Here is a 25,347-nt window from a genome sequence, read left to right as displayed (position 1 = left end):
CAGTCACTATATACTTCGGTCTTGTAAATTCGAATGATTATTCTTATAACTAAATCTTATAATAATCCTATAAAATCAAATAATTATTCTTACAATTAAATATTGTAATAATCTTATAAGAGTTGTTAGAAAAATATCAACATCATTTCCTTTACTTTCACTGCTTTAGACAACAGTTGGAATACCAAAGTACTCATTATATGTGTCCAAAATGTCAGAGTCCGGTAGAATTGGCAAAAAAGAAACGATTACTTTTCAGTACTTCTACGTTTATTACAAAAACCTTCGGCAATTGGACAATGCCATAGACTGGTGAAATGTGCACGTTTTTCTTGTGAAATGCACACGACTTAATAGTTCTACTATCTGTCGCACGGCTTTATTGGTTTCTTGTTTGCCGGTCTTAATTTTGATTAAAAAAGGCTTGTCAGGTTTTAATGGCGATTTTAGGCCAAATTAATCTGTCTAGTTATGTATTATCCGATCAGATGGGTAAGTTTTAGGATATTGTCTTAACTTTTCAATGACTTGGTAATATATTTAAAAAGATTTATATGTGTTCTGTATCATTATTATACTTATACGGCTCTAGACAAAAATGGTTAAATTTTTTGATGGGATTTTTGTACAAGGGTTTGGTTACGTCCGTTGATGGATAATTTTTCAGGAATTGTGTGCGCATATGCATTTATTATAAAGCTCCCAAACAATTGCTTCACTCGTGTTTGATTGTGGAACCAGCACTTTCAGATCTATGATCATGAATCTTTAGTCACAGCCAATTCAATAAATTTTTGCATGTTTTAGTTGTCAGCGAAAAGGGGATTCTCATGCCACCAGATGGTGGATGGGGGTGGGTGGTTGTCTTTTCAAGCTGCTTCCTGAACTTATTGGTTTTCGGTATGTCCCAGACCTTCGCCCTGTATATAAAAGACTATACCATTGCATTCAAGTCAGGGGTGGCTCCTGTAATTCTTGCTAACTCGATGCTGGTTGGCATCCTGCAAATAATTGGTAAGTTCCTGACTATCACATCATTTCCAAATACATTGTTCTAATGCTAATAGCTTCCTTTCTTGAAGATGCCTGTAAACTGGAGATAGCAGCACATTCATAGCCTCTGCTAATGTACAACTGATACACATTAGAAGAAATTAATACAACTTATGAAATACTATAAAGAACTAAACAGCAATTGATTGCTTTGAGTTGGCTAGATGTTTCAGGGGAGAAAAGAACAGAGTTACAGTACTAAAAACTGAGTACTATAGTGAGTTGACTGAACTACTGACTACTACTATACAGTGAGTTGACTGAACTACTGATTATTATAGTGAGTTAACTGACCTACTGATTACTATTGTGAGTTGACTGAACTACTGATTACTATAGTGAGTTGACTGAACTACTGATTACTAAAGCGAGTTGACTGAACTACTGATTACTATAGTGAGTTGATTGAACTACTGATTACTATAGTGAGCTGACTGAACTACTGATTACTATAGTGAGCTGACTGAACTACTGATTACTATAGTGAGTTGACTGAACTACTGATTACTATAGTGAGCTGACTGAACTACTGATTACTAAAGCGAGTTGACTGAACTACTGATTACTATAGGGAGTTGATTGAACTAACCCCATTTTAAGCACCACTTTTATAGCGCTTACAAAACTTTGTACATTCGAATGTATTTATAAAATTACATTTTTGTCCACTCATATTCATATAATTATTTCAACATTAAATAGAAGTAAAATATACTTGTTGCAAAATCTATAAGTGGCATTGCCACCTAAGTTGAATGCAAAGTTCTATGATGTACAAATGTTTCAGGTCCTTTTGTTTCTGCTCTAATAAACAAGTGGGGCTGCCGAGTCATTGGAATTATTGGCAGCCTGATAGCAGCTGCCTCCTTCATCATCAGCTCTTTCTCACCAAATGTTGCACTGTTTCAGATTGTATACGGTATACTGGGAGGTGAGGACTTCTTAAAGCATCTAATGTGCAGAGAGAATGTAGACCAGTTAGTGATTGACTACTCATAAAAAATATTGGCTTTTTGACCCTTATTTAGTGATTTAGTCACTAAATTGCTGCTTGCATTTCACATGTACAAGGATTGTTTTGGGTGCAAGCATTACAGAAAAAATTGACATTTATGAAAAACAATTGACATGGTTATAAGTTTAAAGCCTTTAAAAAATTTTAAAGTTTGAAACTAGACTCAAATAATTTAGCTGCTTGAACTCAATATAAAATATGCACCGTTGTAACACTCACAAACATTTATTAAAATGTTAAAGCTATTCAAAAATAAATGACATAGTAATGTAAGAATGTCATATGTTTTATACATTAAGGTAATTTCCATGCTCTAAAAAGATATTTTTAATGTTAGCTCTTTAACAAGAAACCACTGTTGCTTTCATAGGCTTTGGTTTTGGCATGATGTACCTACCAGCTATCACTTCCGTTGGTCATTACTTTGATAAGAGGAGGGCTTTGGCAAATGGAATTGCTCAGTGCGGAGGTGGACTTGGAGTGATGGGGATAGCACCTTTCGCTGATTTTCTCCTTGCCACATATGGCTGGAGAGGCACCCATTTTATACTGGGTAATCTTCAGGCATGAGTTTGGAAAAATCTACAGGAGGTGTTAGAAGCATGACTTTGTCACCATGACAGTAATTAGAGCAAGCTAAAGGCTGTAGTAAGCAGAAGACATGAAGCATTTAGTCACACAGCTAATTTATGTTGTCCAACTTATTCAATTGTTGATGATGCAGAAGTTATGCAAACATGAGAATCTCTAAGCGTATCACACGTTTGAAAAAGGAAAATAAGTGTTTAAAATGTATGTACGAAACTTCGTGACGCCTTCTTCACACCTTCTCCTTTTGTCATATTCTTTTCTTCCTTTACTTTTTATTTATTTTAAACCTTTTCCTTTTATCCTCTCTCTTTTTCCCTCCTTCTTTTGCCAACTTTTCGCTCATTCAATCCCTCTCCCTCATTAACCTCTTTTATTTCTTTTTCCTTTGACCCTCTCTTGACCTTTGACCCTCTCTTTTTTACCTCCTTTTCCTTCTTTATTCCGCTTCTTCCCTCTTTCGCCCCTTTTCTTTCCTTCATTTGTTCTTCCATTATCTCATTCCCTCTCCTTCATTTTGCTCTTTTTATTAACACCATAACAGATGCAATTTGACAACTACACTGCATAGCGCTTATATGTTAAAGGCACTTGCTAAGCAGGCTTGAGTTAAAATACTTGGTTGAATAATCCTGACACGAAGTTTTTATGTGAAGCCTTTTTAGTAAATTAAATTTAATATTCTAAAAAATAAGCCAAATCAGCCACTCAAAAGTAACAGGAATAAATGCTTGTATTTTCATATAGTACGTGTAAGCCTGAGCATTGATGAAAACCAACAAGATGAGACAACTCTCTTTTCATTTTAGCTGGTTTACTGCTGCAGGGCTGTGTATTCTCAGCATTAATCAGACCTCTCTCAGCTAAACGAAAATCAATTTCAAAACCTGAAACTATCAAGTTAGTTGAGTTGGATGATAATGGAGAGGAAAAAGATAAGGATGAAGAAGACAACTCCGAATTCTTGAAACTTGATACAGTCTATCAAGTTTCAAAAACTCAGAGCCTATCAGATAGACTAAATATCAGGTATTAAATGTGGCTGTATATTTATCTAGTTTATAAACAGTTGGGTCACTCAGCTGGTCAGTATAACATAAGCAAGTAATATATGATGCATAGCTGGGGATTATTTATGTTACAGATATCCTGTTTCAAACACTGGATCATTAGTAAGCTTACCGACAGAGGTGGAGATAAAGTCATCAACTAGTTTACCATCACAAATAGAGGTAAACAGATATTCAGTAAATAGATGTACAAACTCTGGAGTTACAGTGCTGTCTCATAAAACACCATACCAGAATTTCAGTAATGAAATCTTTGTTTGTGATTTTCAGGAACCCAGAAAGAGATTACAATGTTTCCGTTTCTGTCCAAAACCTTTAGTAATCATCCTAGCTGATGTCATAGACGTAAAAATACTTCAAAACAAATCAATGATAATCTTATGCATTGGCAACCTCTTTGGAATTGTGGGCTATTATGTAAATGTGATGTACACCGCAGACAGGGCTAAGAGGCTTGGTATTCGTGAAAGAGACGCTGCACTGCTGGTATCATACATAGGTGAGTGGCAGCTTCTATGGTGAATACACACGGCAGTTACCTGCATAGACTGTGTAGACTGTGCATACTTGCACAGACTTACAGCACAGCTACGCGTATATATTTTGCCTTATTTGACCAAATAATACAATGAAGTCATTTTTGTTTATTAGCATCAGATAAAAATTTAATTGAGAAAACATATTTTACCAGATTATTGTACTAGATTTATAACCCCCTCCATAGTATATTTAAATTGCATGCTCTAAGGCTAGGAAAAATGTGCATTAAATGTTCAAGTTAGCTTAACATATGAGTGTATAACATATGAGTGCGTAACATATGAGTGCGTAACATATGAGTGCGTAACATATGAGTGCGTAACATATGAGTGTTTCATTTATGCTTTAACCTTTCATACGGTTAAAGTTAGTTTGTTTATCAACGAATGAATAAAATTTTGAAAACTGCTATAAATAATATGTGAAAAAAAATTTAGGCAACTTGTTTTGTTTAACAATACATAAGGAGCCAACTGAAAAGTTACAATAACTGATGCTGTGGCAATAAAACACAAGCTGCAGTCAAACTGCAGTCATTTTTTATCTTATCACATGCCACTGTAATAAATGTGTTTGAAGGCTTATGTACAAAACTTATTTCTCACAGTTAATCATTTCAGGCTGCAGCCAGTCTGGTTGTTTTTTACTATCTAAACACCACTGACTAACATGCCATTAAATTGATTAAGACCAGGCAGACATACATGGCATTGAAATGGGTATGAGTAAGCTGACTCACATTCTATTTCAATGAGTAAAGGATACCCATTGAAATAGTATGTAACCGACATATTGGGTAAGAGAAGAGTTACTAAGGTTTTCACACTAGTAATAGATGATTAATTAGCATGCTTTCACATTGAGTAAGAGAAGATTGACTTATTAATGCAACAATTATAAATAAATCAACTAATATTTCATTGAAATAAGTAAGGAAAGACTGACTAGCATGTTAATGCAATAGATATGGAACGATCGACTAACATACCATTTCAATAAGTAACGGATAATTAACCAAATAGCTAGCAATTGAACTAACGAGAGGAAGGCTGACTAACATGCCATTATACTGGATAAAGAAGAATCACTAAGAGTTGTACATAGCGCATCAGAAGACCGACTAACATGCTTTCACACCTGGTAAGGGGAGCCTGACAAACATGTTAATACAATAAGTATGGAAAGACTGACTAACATGTTTTCACAAAGAGTATGAGAAGGTTACATAATACACCATCATATTGTGTACCAATATAGTGGCTCCTATGCTTTTGCTTTTATCACATAGTACCAATACTCACTGCTGTGTTCCAATTTTTTCTAGAGTGTAAAGATTATTGAAAATTAGTTATTGTGTAGGAGCTATGGGTATAGTGGGACGAATCCTGCCTGGAATAGTAATAGTGGCAATACCCAAAATCAGTGCTTTGATGTGGAATAACGGGTGTCTTCTGGTAGCTGGAGTGTCTATGGTTGCAATGTCTCAGTGCCACACAATCAGCACCATATTGATTGCTGTTACTGGTATTTCTCTCACTGCAGGTCAGTCAACCATTCATTTTGTAAAAGGTTTTTAAAGTTGTTGTTTACAGTGAAGTTTGTGGTGACAACAAATGGATTACGTTGTATCTCCCTATCAATAATGTTTGTATCAAGTAAATCAAACTAAACTTAGAATCGAACTTTTGTGTTTGACTATTTAGATATTAACTGATGCACATCCTGAAGCAGTTACATTGTATCAGTGTGTTGTTATGATGAGTGTAATACCTGCATATAATAATATTACAGGCAATTACTATAAATTATACAATTATATTACATATAGCATAGTAGATTCTATGCACCTATTTTGGTGTTTTATAGTTGGCTTCCACTCATTAGCTCCTGTGATCATCTGTGATCTTGTGGGCTTGAGAAAACTAAATAATGGAATTGGATTTATCTGCCTAACTCGTGGAGTCGCTGCTATAGTGGGGCCTACAATAGCAGGTATATCACTATTCTTTTTACATTTGCATTATTCATAGATAAATTAGTTTGTTATTATGTCTTATTACTGAGAAACTATCTAGAGCCTAATAAAGTATCATTTTATTTAATGACAGGGCTGCTGTATGACATCACAGGGAACTATGATGCAACTTACTACATGGGGGGAGCTAGCTATTTAACAAGTTTCCTATTCCATTCTATGCTTTTGCTGCAAAAGTGTCGCAATTAAGGCATCATTTTTATTAAAAAACTGATTTTCCTCCTTTGAGCTCAACACTTGGTTAGCCTAATTTCACTTTATCAAATATAAAATTGTTTTACTCTCTATTGTCAATTTCATACTTTACCTTGGCTTTTAGAATTTACAAAATTTGCTTAACAATAACTAAGTTATATAAAAGAAGCTATCGTGGCTGTAAAGTGATACACATTATGAATAGACAACAAACTGTTAAAGCATTTACTTCTGTTATAATTATATTATTTTAAAAAGACTTTAATTCAAAAGAACAATCTGGTTTTTACCTATCCTATGCTTCTTCCCAGCAACCTGTTCCTATGCTTCTTGCCAGCAACCTGTTCCTATGTTCATGCCAGCAACCTGTTCCTATGCTTCATGCCAGCAACCTGTTCCTATGTTTCCTGCCAGCAACCTGTTTCAGAGTCACGTCAACACCATAACTCAGACTTGAAGGCTAGGCTACTCAGTACACTGCTTCAATGGCGTTTAACCTTGACATGTACAAATTATGACATATTCTAACCATGCTATACATTTATATTCATGACTCACAGCTGGTCTTGTAGACTTCATTACATTCGCAAACTCTATGTATGTCACCATTTGAATGAGCGTTCTACATTATGTTATTTTCAAGTAGTCTTTTTGTATACACAGACAAATGACCTCTGTTAAATTACATATAATAAAAACCACTCCTAATGTATTAAAGACCATTATTCATAATTTTACCATCAAGTTATAAAATATCATATAATTGTGATTACGACCTCATCTATGGTTTACTGTTTTCTTAGTTATATGTAGTGTATTTGTACAAACTAGTGTTTGTCCAAAACGAAGAAACAACAAAATTTTAAAAATATAATTGCTTACTTGCAGTCCCTACGGTAAATTACGTGTTCAAAGAAATACGTTGATATTCAAGCAAAAATGATAAATAAAAAGCAAACATTAAAAGCACACAATCACTTGGTCTTGGCTTCTTGACTTCTTTTACATATTATCTAGTACTTTTAATTTTTTACAAGAGCAAAAAGCGACACCCCCAGATGTCTACACGCAGTAAGTAAATACGCACTGAGATTACGCAATTATAAGAAGATTCATCACAGCTTTAATGTACAGTGATTATAACAAAGCAAAAATATCAGAAGACAACTTCAAGGATCTTTGATGATTTTACAATATACAGGTAGATTGACTGACATGACTGAGTAAAATGTTAATACAATAAGTATGGAAAGACTGACTAACATGCTACTACAATAAGTATGGAAAGATTGACTAGCATGTTAATACAATAAGTTTGGAAAGACTGACTAACATGTTAATACAATAAGTATGGAAAGACTGACTAACATGTTAATACAATAAGTATGGAAAGGCTGACTAACATTTTAATACAATAAGTATGGAAAGGCTAACTAACATTTTAATACAATAAGTATGGAAAGACTGACTAACATGTTAATACAATAAGTACGGAAAAGCTGACTAAAATGTTAATACAGTGAGTACAGGAAAAACTGACTAACATATTTCATGAAAAATACGAAAATATTAACTAATACGCCATCATATTGTGTACTAATCTAGTGGTCCCTGCACGTTTGCTCTTGTCAAATAGTACCAATACTTGCTGTTGTGTTTCAATTTTGTATAGAATATGAAGATTATTGAAATATAGTAATTATGTAGAAACTATGGATATAGTGGGACGAATCCTTCCTGGAATTTTAATAATGGTAATACCCATGTTCACTGCTTTGATGTGAAATAACGGGTGTCTTCTGGTAGCTGGAGTGTCCTTGATTGCAGTGTCTCAGTACCACACAATTAGCACAGTATTAATTGCTGCTACTGGCCATTTTTTTATTGCAGGTCATTCAACCAGTCAATATAGTAAAAAGCTTACATATTTTGTTTACAGTAAATAGGTTACTCTGTATTTCTATATTAATAACGCTTGTATGAATGAAATCAATCTAAAACCTCGGATCTAACTTTTGTGTTCATCTATTTAGATATTGACTCATGCACATGCTGAGAGCAGTTACATTTCATCAGTGTGTTGTTATGATGAGTATAATACATGCAAATAATAATATTACAGACAACTACTTTAATTTATACAACTAGATGTAAATTAAATATAGCATAGCAGATTTTTTACACCTATCTCAGTGTTTTATAGGCTTCGACTCATTAGCTCCTGTGATTATATGTAATCTTGTGGGCTTGAAAAACTAAACAATGGAATTAGATTGATCTGCCTTACTCGTAGAATCGCTGTCATAGTGGAGGCTAAAATAACAGGTATACCACTATGTTTTCAGCTGTGGATTTCACAGATAAATTACCGTAATTTGCAATTATATCTTCTTACTAAAAATTATTTATGATGTAATAAAGTATTATTTTATTTAATGACAGGTCTGCTGTATGACATCACAGGAAACGATGATGCAACTTACTACTTCGGTGGAGCTAGTTTTCTAATAAGCCTTTTATTTCACTCTCTGCTTTTTTTACAAAAGTGTCGCAATTGAAGCATCATTTTTATCAATAAATCCATTTTTATCCATGTATTCGTCTTAACATAGCTGTGGTTAGATAAATATGTTGTTGTATGTCTTTTGTTTAAAAGAGTGGTTGTGAGATTTGTTGATGTGAACATAAACATTTTGTTTTGCATTTTGACATAACTTTTTCATGAATAGTTTTCCTTCATGTCAGACTTTTGTTAGTTGTTGTGTATAAGATTTGGGAGTAATCTTCCCATTGATGGTGTGCAAGTTTAGTTTTATGTACAAGCAATCAACATGGTTAAACATCGCTTAACTCACCAGAGACATAATAGATGTTAAAGAAAGGACTCATATTAAATTGAACAGGTGAATAGGTAAGCTTATATAAAAAAAGCCAAATTTAATCCTCATTTAAAATGTTCCTTTGCTTGATAAAATCAAACTCCCGTACCACTCAGCATTAAACAACAGTGAATATAACTACAAACTTAACATTAATTCAACACTAGCTACCAACTAGAGTGCCAATAAAAACAGCCACCACATCATAACTTGGTGCGACTACGTACTTTAACAGAGAATAAGGTGTGTTGTGTATCTGTTTGTAAACCAGCCTTTATTACTTAACACTACATCACTGTACAACTATTTTTCTGAAAGTAAACACTCATGGTACCATTTGAACTCAAAGGGTTTTAGTTCAGTGAGTCTTTTACAAGCCGCTACTGTCAAAAGACAAAATAAACCCGCCCGTACTTATCGTATTTACCGAGCTAGAAGATGTAAGAGAGCGAGTTAAAAATCCTGCTTTTTTGATCTTGTTTTTTTGCTTTTTGTCAAAGTCAAGGGCAGAGTTACAACAAGTCGATTACATGTATATCCCATCTCTCTTTTTTTAACAGTAGCAGCTTTTTCATTTGATGGTGCCCACATTTGAATTTTGGTAGATCCCGGGAGGACTAGTTCTCCTTTGCAGCCTAATAGTCTGTAGGTTCCCTGTAGTCACTGAAGATTCACTGATCCTTTGCACACCTAGGTTCCCATAGAAACTAGGTGGGTTTCTTTTAGAGCATAGGTTGGCAAACTATGGCCAGTGGACCAGATATGGCTAGTTTTTCTTTTCAATCCAGCCTGCAAAGATTGGTATAGAATTGAGGTTTGATGTGAATGGGTGCCTCTATTTTTAACCCTTAACAGACCAATTCTAACACAGCCTGCCAGCACACACTCTTCAATCTTCCTTTTTAAGATCATTTAATTCATATATAAACTTGTGTGATAAGCAGCTAACCATCGATTTCAACAACCACTACACAATCTATACTGCTATTTTAAAGCTAATATTTGTCTTAGAACACATACACAAGCTCTGCAGCTTGATAAAACCTCTTCCGTTTAGTGAAAAGTGTTCATAAAATCTACTAAAAAATTTCCTGCTCTCCTAAAAAGTTCATTTGAATGCTGATATTAATTAGCACAGCAGTGAAAAAGATTTTTTTATGGTAGAAAAAGTTAAGAAAAATTTGGGAAATGAAATGAAGCTGAAATGCCAAAATGGAAGCAACAGTTAAATTGCAACTGGTAGCTGAAGTCAAGAAGCGATTAATGCTAAATAAATTTCTAAGTTTTGGAACTTTATATAAGCTCTGACTACAAAATGAAATTCTTTGACACCGTAATAACTGATTGATCTGCCAGATTTAGTGACTCAACCTCTCTTATATTTGACAGACCTGCACAAGTACAACAGAAGGCAACAGTGTCTTTAGATGAACCTATAAACTAGCAAAACTCAACCTCTCTTATATTTGACAGACCTGCACAAGTACAACAGAAGGCAACAGTGTCTTTAGATAAACCTATAAACTAGCAAAACTCAACCTCTCTTATATTTGACAGACCTGCACAAGTACAACAGAAGGCAACAGTGTCTTTAGATGAACCTATAAACTAGCAAAACTCAACCTCTCTTATATTTGACAGACCTGCACAAGTACAACAGAAGGCAACAGTGTCTTTAGATGAACCTATAAACTAGCAAAAACATGTATAAGTTTGAGTTTTTGTAATAGAAATAGTTTTTGAGATTTACAACAAGCAAATGAAATAATAGTATTTGAAATGAAAATAATGTTATTTGACCAGAGCAGCATCATAGAAGGCTGACTATTTTATCAAAGTGTGAGGTTATCATTATTATATATCGAAGGCCTTACAGATCAGGTAAAGACTACATTCTAAGTAAATCTGTAGCAAATGTTCACACAAAAATACAAACAATGTGTTACTGCTTTGTCATATATTAGTAGCTCATATCCTTAAGTCATTGCTGCACAAGCAAGGATATTAAGTCCTTTTGTGTTGGCCTGAACTATTGACACAGTAAAAGCCTAGAATCGTAAACAATAGAGCGCGCAGACTCGCTCACACTCATTGGCGTATTAGTAAATGTGCTACTAGTAGCGACTTGCTGCTCCATTGATTGTACAGTCAGCCATCAAAGCACTGCAAAACACCAAACACAGTGGCATGAACTGAAACAGAAAAAAGGTAGGATCTACAGCAATGTATATGAGGCAGAGAGAACCTTCTCATTGTTCACTATTAGCACAATATGGGTGGTCTCTATATAGCCCACTGTGTTTATGAAGCTTCATTTTTACAGGCACAAGGCTATAAACATGCTGACACGTTTCTACAAGTTCTTAGCTGACTCTGAGTGACTATCAAACATACAGGTACAAGACTATAAACAGTTTTCGTACACAAACTTGATCAGTACCTTATCTGTCAGCTTTGCATTTCTTATTGCTGGTTCATATTTGATTTGTATTTAAAAGTCTGAGCAAGTTGTTAAACCATCTACTAATGTATCCTTCCTTCCAAACCAAGTCGGGCAATCAATGTGTATGGGCACATGTAGATCTCCATAAAAAACTTTCTAACTTTCATCATCTATAGAAGTTTTATTGCTCGTATATAGCTAGTGTAGATGTGATGCATTATGTTATGGCATTGTTTCTTAAGAAAAATGGCCAAGAGAGTATCTCAAACCTTTGATACAGAAAGTTTAAATGGAGATACTCCAGTTCCAAACAGATCATTCTCCAAGTTCACTACTGAAGAATCTTCATCAGCAAATGAAGGTAAAAAGACAACATTGAATTATTAATAAAGTATTTTTCCTGCCAATATAACATGTATTTCATTTAGTTTGTGTAGTGCTGGCTAGGCATTGTATAAGCTTATATGCATGTAGCAGTTTTCATCGTGTCATCCCACCATAAATCTGCTATTTTTACCACTCCTCAATGCTAAAACATCTGTGATGAATTGCTGGACATCCACTTATAATCAGAACATTTTAAAAAAGTATTATGTAGAAAATAATCTTGACACTTAAAAAAATTAATGGTCTAGAAGTTTATGATCTCATGATTGTTGATTGGTTAGCTACTATTTGTGTCAGGTCAAGTAGAATTATAAAAAAGCAAAGCTAGTTTTCATGTATCGCCAATTTACTATTTTTGTCAAAAAGCAGTAGTGTACAAGTAGATATATCAATAGGATGCCAGATAGAGAAGAGGAACTGAAAAGCTATTTGTTGAAGACCTCACAAAGGCCTTCTCTAGTTTTAAACTTAGGATAACTGTGTGGATCAGGCTCTGAAATACTGATGGTCATATTTACAAGTAGTAAATATGACCATCATTTTATTCTAGTGCTGAATAACCCACACTTAGTTTAAACACGAAGAGTAGCAGGTTTTTAAGGCTCAATTAAACTGTATTTGATCAGATGACTGATATTCACTTATGATCATATATATACAAGTAGTATATTCTGTACACTATAGAGTATTAAACTGTTGCTTGTATCAGCGAAGACCTTAGCTGTGCTATAGGGAAATTGTTTTTCGTGTTTGTGCAACTACAATAGTGTTTTTCATGTTCCTCTCTGGAACAAACCGAATTGCTAAAAGATTAAAAGCTCTAATGGCTACCTAAACATTGACTTATCAAGGATTAAAATATATCAAATTTAGCAAATGCACCGACCACCACGTGTGATCTTTATACAACACCAGATCTGTAAGTTAGAAATATAGAACTGTTCCTGACTTGCCAGAGTGCTATTCTAACTAGCAGCACTTCCACTGCTGTTGATCGTGAGTCCTTCATGACAAACGCAGTAAATTGTGACAGATTCGATAAAGTTCTGCATGTTTTAGTTGTCAAAGAAAATGGGATTCTTGAGCCGCCAGACGGTGGGTGGGGATGGGTAGTTGTCTTTTCAAGCTGCTTCCTGAACTTTTTGATTTTGGGTATATCTCAGACTTTCGCCCTGTATATAGAAGACTATACCATTGCATTCAAGTCAGGGGTGGCACCTGTAGTCCTCGCTAACTCGGTGCTGGTTGGAATCCTGCAAATAATTGGTAAGTTTCAAACCAATACATTTTCACATATCTTGCCCTAATGCTAATAGCTTCCTTTCTTGAAGATGCCTGTAAACTAGATATGGCAGCACATTCATAGTCTATTATAACATTGAGATACACTCCAGGCAACAATCTATCATCTAAAATAAAATAATGAAAAGCAATGCGCAAGCAAGACATCTGATTACAGTAGACAAGTATGACAATTCTCTTTTATTTCTGAAACTTCAGGAATAATTTAGATATGTTGGTATAACAAGTTAGCTTATGTCTGAAAGCAGTTTTTGCATAAAGTGAATTCTTGTGCTGTTACAATGGCGCATATAGCAGTGTCGGTAAGAAGATGTGTTGCATGATGTAGTACCTTAGGCTATCCTCTACAGTAACTCTTGTGAATAACTGTGAATAACCACAACTAGGCCATATTGTACGAATGATCCTTGTTAGAACTTTATGTAAGCTGTGTATAAATATCTGCAGACTTTAATTATAGTATTTTAGAGCAGACCTTATACTTGCTAATTCTACATAGCTGTAAATTTAGAAAATGTACCCTTTCTGTTTAAAACTAAAAAACATGTTGGCAGAATTTCGCTTTGTATTATATATGAAAAACTTCTTCTCTTTAAAGGCCACCAGGATGCCATATATGACTTGCTGAGGTTGTCACTATACTAAAGCGAGCACCTGTTTGCTGTTGCAAACAGTCAAAATAAAAGGGTATAAACTAGCAGGGGGACAGAGTAGGCTGGCAGTAAACAAGATAATGTTGCTTACAAGAGATAATAGAAGGGTACAAACTAGCAGGGGTGACAAATTAGGCTGGCAGTAAACAAGATAATATTGTTTACAAGAGAGAATAGAAGGGAATAAACCAGCAGAGGTGACAAATCAGGCTGGCATATGATATTATTATGATATTATTTACAAGAGGACGTGGCATTACCACTTTAGTGGTATGCTAAAGCCTATGATGTACATGTATGTTTGAATATACATATTTCAGGTCCTTTTGTTTCTGCGCTTATAAACAAGTGGGGATGCCGACTCATGGGAATTATTGGCAGCCTGATAGCAGCAGCCTCCTTTATCATCAGCTCTTTCTCACCAAATGTTGCAGTGTTTCAGATTGTTTACGGTATACTAGGAGGTGAGGACTTCTTAAAGCATTTAATATGCAGAGAGAATGTAGACCAGTCAGTGATTGACTACTCGTAGGAAAAAGATTGACCTTTTGAACCTTATTCTATGATTTAGTCACCAAACTGTTGCTTGCATTGGTGTTGCTTGCGCGCACGCACGAGGATTGGTTTGGTTGCGAGCATTAAAAAAAATTATCATTTTTGCATCAGCAATTGACATGGTTATAAGTTTCAAACCTGTAGAAAATTTTTAAAGGTAAAAATTTAAAAGTTAAACCCAAATACTTTAGCTGCCTGAACTCAATATGAAAATCTGTTCAATTCTAACATCCTTACACATTTATTAAAATATTACAACTATCAAAGATGTTGATATACACAATTTTAGAAAAGATTTCATAACATATCTGTAATTGCAATGTTCTAAAAGCATCATTTTAAAAGTAATACAGTTTATTAGACCACGGAAGCTCTCAGTAATCATTCACTCTTGTCTTTGGCAGGTTTTGGTTTTGGTATGATGTACCTACCAGCTATCGCTTCCGTTGGTCATTACTTTAATAAGAGGAGGGCTTTGGCAAATGGAATTGCTCAGTGCGGAGGTGGACTTGGAATGATGGGAGTAGCACCTTTCGTTGACTTCCTGCTTGCCTCATATGGCTGGAGAGGCACTCATTTTATAATGGGTAATTGTTGGGTATTAATCATGAAAACCTTAAAGGTTGACTTGCAACAAAATTCACATTACAGTTATTTGGTATCAAAAGATTCACCATGTATTACTCTGTTGTGTTGTAGGTGCCAAATATGTGGAAATGTGATTACAAGCTCTTAAAAGCTCAAAAACGAAAAACCGCCGTAGATTGGAATCTCTTTATTTATCTGACGTAGTCATGAAATTTATTTATTGTCTTGTCACGTGATGTTATCACGTGAGTTGAAAGGCCAATAAAAAGCTCAATATAAATTTTATCGTAGCACTAGTTTATGACAAACACTTCGGGTTTTACCAAAGACCACGTATCAAATATAGATGCTCGCTACTTTACAGTTTTGTTTCGGTTTGGTCAAATCGGCAAGTCGTAATCTGATCATGTGACCCAATACTTCGCAAATAATTTCTGCAGCACTTTTCGATTATCACAAGTGACCAACAGGCTTGGCATGATTATCAGACAATGATATGTACTCATTCAAGGTAAGGCTAAAAATCTAAACGAATCTTTATGGTAAGTTATAAGATATCACTGCTAAAAGTGACAGCATTACAATGACGATAAAACAGACGCGGAAGAACAATAGACATGGTTTTATTGAATGCATGAAGTATATTTGTGAAAATATTTCGACGAATAAGTTTGCATGAAAGTGTAAACAGAAACCATCTACCACAGCTACGTCACATTTGAACCGTTTTGAAAAGAGAATCCAAACTACGGCGGTCTCGTGTGGCTGCAATTAACTGTTCGATTTTTAGATTTTAAGAGCTTGTAATCACCTTTCCACATATTTTGCACCTACAACACAACAGAGTAAGACATGGTGAATCTTTTGATACTAAATAACTGTACTGTGAATTTTATTGCAAGTCAACCTTGAAAGGAGCTGATGTTAGAAGCATGACTTGGACACAATAACAGTGATTGGAACATGCTAAAACTGCAGTAGGCAGAAAACATGAAGCATTCATTTAGTGACACAGCTAATTTTAGTTGTTCAACTGGTTCAATTGTTGATCATGCAGGTTTTATAACAGCAAGAGACTCTCTAAGCATATCGCAAATTTTAAAAAACAAAATAAATTTCTCTATCATTCTGGTTTTTTCCTTTACCTTTCTTTCTTCTCAATCTCTTCAGTTGCATAAACCTCAACAGCTGCAATATGATCGTTACAAAGCATTTCATGCACTGTATGAAATACTCAGCCGGCTTGAGTTAGAATACTGGGTTGAATATTCCTGACATGAGATTTACATGTGAAGCTACTTTAGTAAATAAAATCTAATATTTTGATAACTGATTCCAAGCAACCATTCAAATTAACAGGAATAAAAACTTGTAATCTCACATAGTACACATAAACCTGAGCATTGATGGAAACCAACAAGATGAGACAACTCTCTCTTCATTTTAGCTGGTTTACTGCTGCAGGGCTGTGTATTCTCAGCATTAATCAGACCTCTCTCAGTCAAACGGAAAGCAATTCCAGAACCTGAAACTATCAAGTTAGTTGAGCTGTGTGATGATGGAGAGGGAAAAGATGAGGATGAAGAAGACAACTCCGAATTCTTAAAACTTGATAGATCAAATATCAGGTATTGAACGTGGTTGGTATATTTATCTAGTTTGTAAACAATTAGGTCACTCTACTGGTCAGTATAACATAAGCAAGTGATAAATGATGCATAGCTGGTGATTATATATGTTACAGATATCCTGTTTCAAACACTGGATCATTGGTAAGCTTACCGACAGAAGTGGAGATAAAATCATCAACTAGCTTACCATCACAAATAGAGGTAAACAGATATTCAGTACATAGATGTACAAACTTTGGAGTTGCTGTTCTGTTTCATAAAATGCTAAATTAGAATGTTAGTAATGAAATCTATGTTTGTTATTTTCAGGAACCCAGAAAGAGATTACAATGTCTCAGTTTCTGTCCAAAACCTTTAGCAAATATTTTAGCTGATGTCATAGACATAGAGATACTTCAAAACAAGTCAATGATAATCTTATGTATTGGCAACCTTTTTGGAATTGTGGGTTATTATGTACATTTGATGTACACGGCAGACAGGGCTAAAAGGCTGGGTATTGGTGAAAGGGAAGCAGCACTGCTGATATCGTACATGGGTAAGTGTCAGCTTCTCTGGAAATTACACATAACTGCCTGATCTGTCATACAGCACAAATATATATTCTGCCTTATTAATCAGAATGTGTGTGCGCGTGCTTGTGTAATTTATTTTATCAAATACATAGTACATACAATTGCACACATACAAAAAAGAAAACCAAGAAAAGTTTCATACAATTGTATATCAACAATCAAACAAAAGCAGAGATGATGGGGCTAGTGCAAAATAGCAGAGCTAAACCGGTCGCAGGCCCAAGTCGACAGCATAAGGCGTAAACACTAATGCTCACCAAACAGAGCTAAGGTAGAACCTAAGCTCTGCTTGTAATAAATGTAATAAATCCTTGTCACTATCATCCGACATGATGATAGATTTATACCAAAAATTCCTAATATTCACATGTAAATATGGTTGTAATACTAGATTTATCATATCATCAATACTATATACATCTATATGCAGGCTCCAAGGTTAGCACAGCTGACTAGTATTGAATATTTAAGTTAGTGTAGCCTAACATACTTATAAATACAGTACACATGTAAGGCACACCTCCTTTTACATAAAATTCATGGCACATAAGAAATTTGTGTGAATCTTTTGCAGCACGTTATTTGAGAGGTTTTATATAATGTGTTATCAAGTCGGTGTAAGTTTTCAAATTCAATTTGAATAACAAGAGTTCTATAGTTAGCAGTAAAAGTATAATTTTTTTGTTTTGCTGCATTTGGGAGACAAAACAATGTACATTGTATAAGGGTATTTGAAGTGTTTATTAAATTTTGTTTACTTTATTTTAAACATATACAATTTTTTTTCCTTTTTTGCACTGTACACCTTGCTGTAGAGAAAAAAAGTCAAAATATCACTATTTAAACATCTACTTTGGCATCAAAGGTATGCACTCTGTTAATCTAACGTTAAAGTTGCCTTAATCATAGACTATAAATCATAGACTATAAATCATAGACTATAAATCATAGACTATAAATCATAGACTATAAATCATAGACTATAAATCATAGACTATAAATCATAGACTATAAATCATAGACTATAAATCATAGACTATAAATCATAGACTATAAATCATAGACTATAAATCATAGACTATAAATCATAGACTATAAATCATAGACTATAAATCATAGACTATAAATCATAGACTATAAATCATAGACTATAAATCATAGACTATAAATCATAGACTATAAATCATAGACTATAAATCATAGACTATAAATCATAGACTATAAATCATAGACTATAAATCATGGGTATTTGATATGAAGAGAGTAAGTGTAAGTTGTATGAAAAGAGGTGAAAGGTCAAAACAAGCCAACATTACTGCAGTTATTGTCCAGTCATTAAATTAACAAGTTATGATTAGCTTTTTCTATTCTGAAGAATCAAAAGAGTGATTTTGGGAAAATCTTGAAATGGAATAAACTATTTACATGTATGTTACTCTTCGTACAGCGTTACATCGCCATAACCTAAACATTCCTTGAACAAATAACTTACATTGTAAAAGCTTCTACTGTATGTACAAAGTTATGGAGCATGCGGGTTTCATGATTAATGCTGCAACCTTTCATACTACTGGAGTTGACTTGTTTACCAACAAATGAATGAGATTTTGAGAACCTGTAAGGATAATATTGATAGAGGTTTGTAATAGCTAATTTTACTTACATATCAATCAACTGAAAGATTATGATCACTGGTACTGGTTGATATTTTGTAAACGGTTTAATGGCAGTAAAACACTGCAGCCATCTTTCATTTTGGCAAACTAACTGTTGTTTGAATCATACCACTGTAATGAGCGTGTTTGAAGGCTTATTTATTTCTTACAGTAAATAATTTCAGGCTACAGCTAATCTGACTGTTTTTTGCTGTAAGCTGACTAACATGCCATGAAACCAGTTAAGGAAAAAACTGACAGCCATGCCATTAAAATAAGTATGGGTAGACTGACTAACATGACATTTCAATGGTTACAAGATAAATAACTGACATGCCATTAAACTAATCAGAGGAAGGCTGACTAACGTATTACTGTACTGGTTGAGGGAAGAGTCACTAAGAGTTTATACACACTAGGCAAAAGAAGACCATGCTTTCACACCCAGTCAGAGAAGTTTGACAAACATGTCAATACAATAAATACGGAGAGACTGACTAGCATGTTTTCATGAAAATTACAAGAAGGTTAACTAATATGCCATCTTATTGTGTACCAACACAGTGGCTTGTTCTCTTTTGTTCTTGTCAAATAGTATCAATACTTGCGGTTGTGTTTCTATTTTTATTATGATTATTGAAATATAGTAATTATGTAGGAGCTATGGGTATAGTGGGACGAATCCTTCCTGGAATAATAATAGTGGCAATACCCAAAATCAGTGCTTTGATGTGGAATAACGGGTGTCTTCTGGTAGCTGGAGTGTCCTTGATTGCCATGTCTCAGTGCCACACAATTAATACTATATTGATTGCTGCTACTGGCATTTCTTCCACTGCAGGTCAGTCAACCATCTATTTTGTAAAAAGTTTGTATTAAAGTCTCCAAGTCAAAAGCAAATGTATTATTTTGCTGGTGTAAAAACAAAAAACAATTAAGTATTTTGTATCAATAATGTTTGTACCAGAGAAATTAATCTAAAATTTAGTATCTAACTTTTGTCTTCAGTTATTTAGATATCCACTCATGTACATGCTGAAAGCATTTATATTTCATTCTCATCTGTTGTTATGATGAGTGTAATGTAATAACTTTCTATGACAGTAATAACTACTACAGGCAGTTATTATACTGATCATGTTAAACGTAGCGTAGAAGATTACGTACATGTATACGTGTGTTTTATAGTGGGTTTCCACTCATTAGTTCCGGTGATCATCTGTGATCTTGTGGGCTTGAGAAAACTAAACAACGGAATTGGATTGATCTGTTTAACTCGTGGAGTCGCTGCCATAGTGGGGCCTACAATAGCAGGTATACCACTATTTTTTACAGTTGCATAATTAATAGAAAAATTAGTTCATAATTATGTCTTATTACTGAGAAACTATCTAGAACCTAATAAAGTATCATTTTATTTAATGACAGGGCTGCTGTATGACATCACAGGAAACTATGATGCAACTTACTACATGGGCGGAGCTAGCTATTTAACAAGCCTCTTATTCCACTCCATTCTTTTGCTGCAAAAGTTTCGAACTTGAAGCGACATCGTTACTAATAAATTTATTTTTATTCAGTGAGCAGCTTTACCATACTGTTAGTTAGCATAAGGTTTATTTTCACAAATATAGAACTTTTCTAATTTTTCTTGTCAATTTCATATCTTAATTTGGCTTTTAGGGTTTACTGAAATTTGCACAGCAATAACTAAGCAATACATGTACAAATTGAATCATCGTTTCCGTAAAACGATACTCATCTATATATAGTTTGTCTTTGTTTGTCTGTTCGTTTGTCCTTTAAGCATTTTGAAGCCAGTGAATGAATTGGGAACAAACTTTTGCGTAACAACTTCTATGGATGCGGAGATGGTTTTGAGCTATATAGTTGTAATGGGCTGAGGCTAGAGGCTACCTCAGGATCAGCAACTGCATCATTTTAAGATGTATTCAACTGTTACCGCTATAACATAACCTCAAGTTTTAGATATGAATGAAACTTGCAGTTAAAAATCTGTGAATTTAAACATGTTGTTAAGATGTTGACATTCTGAATAAAAACTGAAGTATGACTGAGTTGAAGGCTCTTTGGTGGCTAAACTATATTAATTCAAAGTCACCACTACAACTTAAGTCATATTTGTAACATTTAAATCAAACCTTTGAAAGGAAATTGCTATATATGTAAGGAAGGTTTAAACATATTGATCTTTGGGTTATAGTACTGGATTTAGAACCTATTAATCCATAATAATCATTATAACTTATATCATAATTGTCTGATTCAAATAAAAAATTCAGCAGTAATGTATGTATCTTGAACCTACAACATAGGCAAATGGTAATAAACAAAACTGTCCAATATTTACATCTGATACATCATTATTTACACTGGATGTTGAAAAAGGAGAGATGTATTTATTCCAAGAGTTCCTCATATTCCTTCAGGTGTTTTTCAAGTTCAAAAAACTATAATTTGTATTAGGATCAGTTGTGTTTTGTCCAGAAATAGGTCTCAAAGACAAATCCTCTTTATCACTCTACTACATTTAGAAGATCCACGCTTCTTTCAAGGTCAGTTACAAGTCAGATGCTCAAGAGTTAAAAAGCTAAAGAATCTATTAATTTAATCATCGAGAAAAAAAAACAAAGAATGTTGTCCATAAAGAAGTAGTCTTAGATTCACATTTTGAAATACTATTTTAAGGGTTAGGCTATTAAAATTATGATTTTATAGTCATATTAAATTGTTGATTGTATTAGAAACTATTGTAGAATATGATGTACTTGATGTATAAAGTTGAAAAATTAACTAGATGCGAATTTCATTTCATAGAAGTGATCCAGGAGTTTTCTGCTATGTAAGTGAAAACAATACACTTCTAAAACTCTTACACTTGTAAAGAATATATTTGCCCACAAGAGTTCTTATTGGAAGCAACAATCTGGTCTTTACCTAGCCTTTGCTTCAAGCTAGCTACTTGTTTCAGAGTTACGACAACATTATGGCTCAGGTGTGAAGGTTAGGCTACTCAGTACCATTGCTTCAATGACATTCAGCCTTCACCTATAAAAATTATAGCATATTTTAACAATGCTATATATCCATAGCTTACACCTGTTTACGTAGATGCCACTATATTAGCATGCTCTATGTATGTAATCATTTGAATGACCGTTTTTTGACAGGTGGTCACTGTTGAATTTCATACAGTAAAAACAGCTGCTGAAGTGCTAAAGTTCTTGATTCATAACTTCTACCAAACTATAAAATGCTATATATAATGATTAATAAATCTTGCTTATATAAATATGTGCATTAAATATAGAATACCTCAAAGGGTCTAATACAACCCAAAAATGTATAAAATAGTTGGTTACCCTATTTTTTGCGAACAGTTCATTTTATTTGGTAAAAGTAACAAGCTTTTAAAAACTGGTTTTCTTTCTGCTATCATCAAGTTGACATGACCATTTAGAATTTACTCACTGTCGTTAAAGACAGTGAAGTTGAGTCCTCAGAGAGGCTAATCAGCTTTGAATGCATGTCAGAGACAACCATTACTCATGAGTGATTATCAGCTTTGATTTCTAGTCAACCAATCAGAGACAACCACCACTCATGAGTAATTATCAGCTTTGAGTACTAGTCAACCAATCAGAGACAACCATCACTCATGAGTAATCATCAGCTATGAGTACTAGTCAACCAAGCAGACAACCATCACTCATGAGTAATTATCAACTTTGATTACTAGTCAACCAATCAGAGACAATCTCCACTCATGAGTAATCATCCACTTTCAGTACTAGTCAACCAATCAGAAGCAACCACTAATCAATGAGTAATAAGGTATTCAGCATGATTTTAAGCAATGGGAGGAGAAATGATATCAACTCAAACAAATTTCAGCAGCTTATTGGGCAGAAAAAAAGTCAGCCAAAAAATTCATTTTTTCAGGAACCTGAAGCTTTCATTGAAGTAAACTTTCGTCGATGAGGACCAATAAAATAACAATGAGAGGATAACTGCTATTGAAATGTCTCACAGCGACTGGATTAATGAAGACACTGTTACAAATATTGCCTATTCATGTTAACATGATTATGATAAGATATTCATGTTGCTTTATGCTTTTTGGTTAGAAAACATAGGTGCGAGATTTGTTAAAGTGAATGTCATGCCTCGTTCAAAATTTTGGTGGAACTCATGAGTAACAGCATTTTGTAGTCGTAAGGTGGGAGGGTTTTTCTAGTAATGTATTATCAATAATAGGTTGTTGTTTCCTAATAAGGTACCAAATGTGCTGTCTTTGTTAGAAAAAAATAGTACATGTTTAATTAGTTATCTATTTGACCTTTAACCCTTTAGCAATAACAGTCTATCTTGTGTGGTATTGTTGGTGGATACTTCTGATAAAGCAAGCGATTAATAAACTGGTACAATAGTGGGAAGATAACTCTAAAGTACATGTTACTACATCTTGGACAGCTGGCAGCAATTTAATCACCTAAGTAGGTTTGTTACAGATGCACACCACCGATGGTTTTATTTTTTGTTGTTGTTTTAGCCTAATATCATTCATTATGGGACTTATCATATATTTAAATACTCCTGCGATGCTGTATATACATACAAAACATTAATAGGTACTCATGCTAAGAAAAATACTGCGCTGAACTCTTATTACTCATCTAATTTAGTTTCTCTTTTCGAGGCTGTAGCCTATGCCTCTATCTTGACGAACATCCCTATATGTATCATTAAATTCACACTACAGAATATTGCACCTTCTAGTGATCCTTGAAGCTAGTACAAGGTGAAAATATTAATTGGATATCTCTTTCTCTCTTTTAATTTATAAGTTATGTGTTTGTCATTCTTTTCATCCTTTTTGTAATTACATACAATGAGTTATTTTATCTTGTTTTGTAGTTTTCACATTTTTACGTCATAACTACTCTAGGACAATAAGTCAGTGGGAGCACTCGAACTACGGGCACTCTACAGGTTTATTGCCAAAAATTAACCTTTGTCTGTTAGAGTTGTTCCCTCTTGGTATTGGCTTAACTATTTCACCACTTTGTAAGCTGACTTATTCTTCCTACATCATTTTTTTTTTGAAAGCCAAAAACCCGAGAGAAGCGGTGTTGACAAAATGAACTTATTAACTGGTGACCTGAACTAGTAGACCAGCAATTAACTGAATATAACTGATAACCCATCAGTTATCAGTTATCAGTTGCATATATAAATACAGTGCTCAGGGTAGCACCAACTACAAGTTTCAGAATTCTTTTAGAACACTGCACAATGTGCAGGTGTAGACGATGATTCTAAACAGCCTAGATTAGCTGCATTTACCATGTCTAAGCTAGTCTAGTTAACTTTCTGCATGCATGCTGTATTAATATTGTTTTTATATTATAGAGCGTGCATTATAATACATTATATTTATATAATATTATTATCTGTTTTTATGACGAAAATAAACTCAAATCAAAATCAAATCAAAAATACTGTTGTGGAAATCAAAGCTGACTAGCCATGTTCGAGTGGGTTCTGCATACAAGTTTTTTTATACTGAGCGAGTAATAGCTCTCATACACAAGTGTAATTGTTGTAAGTAATGTGACTGGCGAATAAGTACAACTCTTTATTACGCAAGCTTTACAAGTACGAAAAGACAGAACATTTTTTAAGTGCAATTCAATGCGATCAGGCGTAATGCCGAAATGAGTTTAAATAATAAATACTCAAACGGTTACACTTGTAAATGTAAGAGCGTTACCATGCTGTTCTTTATTATATTGGAACGTAGTTCTCGACTTCATAGTTCACAGTTCCTTGTTCTGTTTTCTTTGTTGTCTCCCCAACATTGGATCACAGTTGCTTATATAGCAAGTGCTGGAAGTTAGTTCATGCGAGCTTCAGATTTTCTATGCGAGCTGACTTTTGCAATCCTGGGCTACTCAGAGAATAACTGAACGCATATGGCAAAGAAGATTAGGAAAACTGGGCTTAGCAAATCCATCACAGTATACTTTTTTTATGAATGATTTAGTTTTAAGTATTCAGTTTTTTCCTAGATTTATGTAACACATTTTTATTCCGCTGTGTGCAATTAATTAGAAGATTTTTAATTAGAAGAATACGATATTTTCTACTCAGTTTTTTATT

The 25,347-nt window shown here is 34.1% G+C and overlaps 1 protein-coding gene across 2 annotated transcripts in view; it reads left to right on the top strand.

Moving 5' to 3' along the window:
• The window catches only part of LOC137385724 (monocarboxylate transporter 14-like), a 32,637-nt gene extending 11,402 nt beyond the window's left edge, over nt 1-21,235 (top strand). The window contains exons 1-12 of one of the 2 annotated variants that reach the window (XM_068072258.1): nt 11,474-11,583; nt 11,699-11,771; nt 12,061-12,179; nt 13,265-13,471; nt 14,481-14,624; nt 15,120-15,302; nt 16,751-16,931; nt 17,048-17,135; nt 17,244-17,472; nt 19,823-20,005; nt 20,353-20,478; nt 20,593-21,228. In XM_068072258.1, coding sequence (XP_067928359.1) covers nt 12,065-12,179; nt 13,265-13,471; nt 14,481-14,624; nt 15,120-15,302; nt 16,751-16,931; nt 17,048-17,135; nt 17,244-17,472; nt 19,823-20,005; nt 20,353-20,478; nt 20,593-20,708 — 1,572 coding nt within the window. In that variant the 5' untranslated portion in view covers nt 11,474-11,583; nt 11,699-11,771; nt 12,061-12,064 and the 3' untranslated portion in view covers nt 20,709-21,228. Of the gene's footprint in view, nt 1-3,800; nt 3,889-11,473; nt 11,584-11,698; nt 11,772-12,060; nt 12,180-13,264; nt 13,472-14,480; nt 14,625-15,119; nt 15,303-16,750; nt 16,932-17,047; nt 17,136-17,243; nt 17,473-19,822; nt 20,006-20,352; nt 20,479-20,592 lie in introns of those variants that run through there. The other variant, XM_068072259.1, reaches the window with a different exon arrangement.
• The last annotated feature ends 4,112 nt before the right edge of the window (nt 21,236-25,347 follow it).

The sequence above is a fragment of the Watersipora subatra genome, chromosome 1 (genome assembly GCF_963576615.1).
Source record: "Watersipora subatra chromosome 1, tzWatSuba1.1, whole genome shotgun sequence".
NCBI classification, from domain to species: Eukaryota; Metazoa; Bryozoa; class Gymnolaemata; order Cheilostomatida; family Watersiporidae; genus Watersipora; species Watersipora subatra.
The sequence above is the reverse complement of the archived record's forward strand: the minus strand, read 5'-3'. Positions and strand labels throughout refer to the sequence as shown.